Source organism: Anarrhichthys ocellatus, unplaced genomic scaffold (assembly GCF_004355925.1).
Source record: "Anarrhichthys ocellatus isolate YVR2014 unplaced genomic scaffold, GSC_Weel_1.0 scaffold1, whole genome shotgun sequence".
Taxonomy (NCBI): domain Eukaryota; kingdom Metazoa; phylum Chordata; class Actinopteri; order Perciformes; family Anarhichadidae; genus Anarrhichthys; species Anarrhichthys ocellatus.
Genome location: NW_022280031.1, coordinates 18,613,625 through 18,619,571, shown reverse-complemented (window position 1 = coordinate 18,619,571; position 5,947 = coordinate 18,613,625). Strand labels below are relative to the sequence as shown.

At 38.2% G+C, this 5,947-nt stretch overlaps 1 protein-coding gene and 1 long non-coding RNA gene across 2 annotated transcripts in view; both read right to left on the bottom strand.

Annotated features, from left to right (window-relative positions):
- Positions 1 to 1,499: 1,499 nt before the first annotated feature.
- Positions 1,500 to 5,947, bottom strand: part of LOC116387504 (uncharacterized) — a 7,280-nt gene continuing 2,832 nt past the window's right edge. The window contains exon 2 of the long non-coding RNA XR_004213019.1: positions 1,500 to 3,500. This is a non-coding gene — a long non-coding RNA (uncharacterized LOC116387504). The remainder of the gene's footprint in view (positions 3,501 to 5,947) is intronic.
- ppp1r15b (protein phosphatase 1, regulatory subunit 15B) overlaps positions 1,500 to 5,947 on the bottom strand; it is a 6,542-nt gene continuing 2,094 nt past the window's right edge. The window contains exon 2 of the mRNA XM_031854670.1: positions 1,500 to 4,132. Within this exon, the coding sequence (XP_031710530.1) occupies positions 3,920 to 4,132 (213 nt within the window). The 3' untranslated portion in view covers positions 1,500 to 3,919. The remainder of the gene's footprint in view (positions 4,133 to 5,947) is intronic.

Genomic DNA, 5,947 nt, shown 5'->3' with positions numbered 1-5,947 from the left:
CGCGGTGTGTTTACTGGTCTGTGTTTACTGGTCCGCGGTGTGTTTACAGGTCCGCGGTGTGTTTACAGGTCTGTGGTCCGTGTAGGTCACATGATGAGCTCCGCCTTCTCTCCATCATCTTACCTGAGCTTCGGTGTGTCTCCCCCTGTTGGTCACCGTGAGGACCGCGGCGTCTCTCAGCACTCTCTGTCCGGCTCCGTCCCCTTCCTCCTCTACCCCTCCGGCATGGACCCTCTGAGGGGCCCCTACCTGGCCCCCTTCCACCACCACCACCATCACCACGGACACTTCAGCGTCTACGAGTGTCCCTTTGAGCCGGCGTTCATCCAGAAGCGCAACGAGCGCGAGCGGCAGCGGGTGCGGTGCGTGAACCAGGGCTACGCCAAACTGAGGGACCACCTGCCGGGTCAGAGCGCCGACAAGCGCCTCAGCAAGGTGGAGACGCTGAGAGCCGCCATCAGGTACATCAAATACCTGCAGGGCCTGGTGGAGCTGGAGGGCCGGACTGTGGAGGAGACTCTGACAGAGAACTGAGACCAACATCCATGTAGTGGACATTAATGACAAATAAATTATTTACATGCGTGTGAGCTGACAAGAATTAAAGGAGTCAACTGATCGTCCTTTTATTAAAGTCAGATATTATGGATCAGCAGCAGAATTCTCTCTGCAGCAACGTTGTTTATCACTTTAAGGAAGTTGCTCTGAAAATGTAATTGTATTATTTTCCTCTTTTACCACTCCAGTCCTGATCATAACTATCAAATGTTCATTCATTTAAAATAATTTTAACCCTTTTAAATGTTTCTTTACATGAGGTTGGTTTAAATGAATAGAAAAAAACATTAAAAATGTTTAATTTTTTGCTGTTTACCTATTTATTTATTTTAAACAGGGTTACATCATTGATTATTTATCAAGTGCTCAATAATACAGCAGCCCCTAGTGGAAACCAGGAGAACAGCATGTAAAAACCACTGGAAAATAGTAAAAATACAATTTATATATTGTATATAATAGATTTGATACTGTCACAGCTGTAGGATCAAACATTTCTGTCCATTATTTTGGTTAAACAGTATTTTGGGAGCCGAGGTTGAAAAGTCTCAAATATATCTGATATATATATAATATTATTACAGGTATTCAGTCATAAACAGCAGCATTAGATGCATTCTGATGATCACCTCAGTTATTCCAGTTCATCCTCAGGGGAACACGAATGAGCCACCACATTCTAATCACAATCCATGAACTAGATGTTGTTGCTCAGAGATGAACACTGTGAGACCTGTAGGTGGCGCTGTGTTTACCCATCTCTCCTGCAGCTCCTCTGGTTGAGTGAACAGCTCCCCTTGCTGGACAGACTACAGCCTCACATCTGTTAGGAACATTAAACATCTGCAACATTTAGAAACTATTTAATCTGTAAACTGAACGTCAGACTTGATCGTCAGTGAAAATGTAGGAGGAAAAAAAGCAATAAGGAGGCAGTGTGTGATTATTAAATATTGATTTAATATTCAAATCGCTCGTATCGAGTTGTGAGGAAGCGATGACGCAGAATTAGTTACCCACCACACAAAGCATTAGAAAAATAAAAAGCTTTTCTTACGACTAAAATAAACACCAAAAGATTCCTCCTGTTTCCACCTGCGCCTCCTGTTGGACTCCTTTAAAAACATTTAAAATGTGTCATTTTCCTTCCTCATGACAACATCAGCTGACAAACACCAAACATGTGTCAGATGATCCTCGTGTCTACATGTTTCTTTATATATATTAACAGACTATTTAACTCCTGACTCAGGATTAATAACCTCAAACATATCATCCACTTCAGCTCTTAAAGTAACGATGAGTTGTTGAATGAAGCCAACTGTCGGTTCCTCTTGTTTTTTTAGATAAAAGGAGATCATGAAAATAAACATTTGTATTTTTTTCAGTTTCAGGTCACGTCTTTAAGGTTAAAAGTGTCTCTCAAAGGATTTTCATGTAAATTAAGACGTCAGTATCTGTTGAAGCTGAAGGAGGTCACGCAACGGCAATATGTTTGCAATACGAACATTTCCTACTGATGTAGCTTCACAATAAAAGCATTTAACAGGTCTTTTAATCTGTAGGATTTACAGGAAATGCAAACACGTTCATGCGAACAGTTCAATAAAAAATATTTTTTTAATAAAGACCAGATTTGAGGAACAACGTTAGAATGTTATTAATACAAGTTCCCCAAAAATAGATTCTGTTACTGAATATCTGAGCAGAGAATTTATAATAGTGCATTTATCTCCCTTTTATATGAATGAATTGATTAAATTAGTAACTGTTAGTTTTATTCACTTCTTTAGATGTTTTTTTTCCTCCACATTCGACATGATGCATTCACTTTAGAATCAACCCATAAATGTTTAAATTATATCAAATCAATACTACAGCCAACATTCGTGGTCTTAGTTCTGAATTAAAATAATAATTAAAAGTTTAAAGCTGTCGCGCAGCAGTTTATTAATTAACACTTCTTCTTCTTCAGGTGTGAAGGAACGTTAATACCTCTGATTAATATACTGATTAGAGGAAGAACACTATTGATCATCAGTGATTAGTGGGAGGAGCAGGTAGAGGAGCTTTATTCTACACTAATGAGATCGATTCATGCAAATCGATCTGATTCAAACACTTCAGTTCGACCTCCCGTCACTCACAGACGAGCTTTAAATCTTTGGCTTTGAAGTTAAACTAGAAGCTTATAGAGAAACACCTGAATCGTCCTCAGACTGGTTTCATCCGGTTCTTCTTCTGTAAAGACGAACGAGTCATCAGGAAGTCCTCAACTGTACCTCCGAGTCACAGAAAGAAGCTGCTGATTAGATCAATAATAATAAAACAATTAATTTAATGTTTCATGTTGAGCTGAAATCATTAGAATCAATTCAGCCATTAGTGGATCCAGTCTGATGATCGGTTACTCCATTTTTAACAGTCTGTCAAATGTAAATATATATCATATATATCTCAGTGAACTGACTTTCTGCCGGTGTCGAACAAAACAAGACTGGACTCTGAGGACATTTTTCACTATTTTTTGACGATAAATGATGAATAATTAGTTTATCTAATAATATAAATCTATAATGAAAACAACGTCGTTTCATTTGATGGATTTCTGGGGGTCTGAAGAGTTAAATAATGTTTTACATACATAAGAAAAACTGTTTTTAATCTTTTCTTTCCGATAAAAACAGCCACTTGTTTCTGTGATTTAATCATCAGCACTAAAAGTGAAAATGTAAACTGGATGATTACACAAACAGAACAGCTGCAGATATTTTTAGACGTCTGTCCATCTCCAGAAATAAAAATAAAAAGGAGGACGCTGTCCCACCAGGACACGGTGACGACTTCTCTAACAGTGAAGCGCTTCAGGACACCAGCCAGTACTTTACTAAAGCAGTCGGTCATGAAGCGGCTTTGAATCGTGTTTCAGTCCAGAGACGAAGCTGCAGAAACAAAACAGAGAAGAAGTCAGTCAGTAAAGAGTCCAGCAGCTCTCAGTCTATCCACATGTCCTCTGTGTCTCTATAGTGTCTCACTGCTCAACAAGTGCAGCTTTTCATTTCCTCAGTAGGACAGGTATTGACCTACAAGGTCCCAGGACGTAGAGGACAGATCAGATTGATTGTCCTCTGTTGTCTAGGACATATAGGACAAATCAATTGTCCTCCAGTGTCCAAGACAGAGGGCAGATTGAGCTCAGATATCAAGGACAGAGAGGAAAGATCATCCCTCAGTTGTCCAGGAGGTAGAGGATGAATCAATTGTCCTCAGGTGTCCAGGATGAAAAAGACAGATTGAGCTCAGACATCAAGGACAGATCATCCCTCAGTTTTCCTGGACGTAGAGGACAGATCGATGGTCCTCAGGCGTCCTGGACGTAGAGGACGGAGACGAGGCGGCGGTACACCAGGTGTCGGTGCTGTGGCTGCAGACAGAAGGCGATGCTCTGCTCCACCTCCTGGCAGCGCCTCAGGAACCGGAAGCGGTCCCGGGCCAGCTCCTCCCAGGGACCCCGCCGGTCCTCCTCCTCACCACAGCTGGCAAAGAACTCCTCCACGTCGTCACAGAAACGGACCTGAAACAAGAAGAAGAAGAGTCCCGTTTAAAATCGAATGTAGGATTAGGCCAGGATATTTATTTATATTTTAATTTAAGCAATTTAAATCTGTGACAGATGTCGTAGTTTCAATTTGACTTTAATACACGTTTATTAAATGCTGCTCTGAATGTGTGGTCTTTGATGTACATCCAGGTTTTAAAACCAGACTTGACTCTTTATGAAACAGCTTCATCTTGGTTCAGCTCATTCAACACAATATAAACTTTAAAATTAAACAGAAACCAAAACACTGCAACTTAGAACCAGTGGAAGAATGTAACTAAGTACATTTACTCAAGTAGTAGTAGTACTGTACCGAGGTACTTTACTTGAGTATTTTATATTTTATGCCACTTTCTACATAACTCAGAAAGTAATATTGTTCTTTTTACTGCACTACATATATTTGATAACTTAAGTGTCTTTGCTGATTTAGATTATTAATACAAAATATAAATACCAAATAAATGATGATGTATTACTATAGATTTAACTAAGCAGTAGTAAAGTAATTAAAATGAGCTCCACCTTAACCACCTGCAACATTAAAGTGACACTTTAATGCATCAATAATACTACAACACTATAACATATATTATTATAAAATGGGCCATTCTGCAAGATTAGTACTTTTACTACTTTAATCATATTTTGATGCCAATATTTTTGTACTTTTACTGAAGTAAAATGTTGAATACTTTTACTTACTTAACTACTTTAAGTATTTGATTACTTCCTGTTACAACAGGAAACCTGTAGTAACAGGTGTGGCTCTGCTCTGATGGAGCCACACCTGTTGCCTCTCTGGAGCGTTTTTAAAAGTTTGAATTTTTTATTTGTTTTTTAACACCACACCCCTTTATTATTAATGTTATTTGATTTAATATGTTTAAAAATTAGCATTAAAACTGGTTTTACCCGATTGACGAAGCGAATGTTGCCGTTTCTACACAGCTTTATATATATATTCAGATACTTCAAAAATACACATTAAAACACATTGATGGAAACACGGCTAGTGTGACCAGGATAGTACTCAATTAATTCATTCAATTAATTTATTGATTATGTTTATATTTGTGACCCTCCACAGACAGTAAACACTTATTATGTATGAACATCTGCTGCTTTACTCATTTACTTTGCTGGTTTTATGATTTAATTAAATCAGTCTGACACATCAGAATCAAACATTATAGATTCGTTTTTATTAATCAACAGAGACTCTGAGGGACTTTGTCCTGATGAATAAACTGGTTTGTGTGTTTCAGTTCCAGTCAACATGTTTGAACACGAGTCACTGCAGTAAAATGAGACGCTTAATTCAAGCAGGAAGCAGAAACAACCAGAGAGAGAGAGGGAGAGAGACAGAAATAAAGAGAGAGACAGCAACAGAGACAGACAAACAGGTTGAGGATTATTAAATGAGCTGGAAGGAAATAAAACAATGTCACTGTTCAAATTTAATTTTCTGACTTTGAAAGTTTACAACCAAGTATTTCAACATCCGTGCTCATTAGCACGGTTCAGTACGGATATAAAAAATAACTCCTTGTTTTATGATTATGTTTAATTTACTCAGTTTGTATAAAAACGTAATGTTCTGTAACGATTTGTTCGAAGAAACGTCTTTGTTGTGCGTTTGTTTTGATCCCTTTAAGATAACTGGTTGATTTCTTCCCCGTCTGGTGTCATTTGAAGTGAAACTATCCTGAATTTTAAAAAGACATTAAATTAGTAAAATATAGATAGATAGATAGATAGATAGATAGATAGATAGATAGATAGATA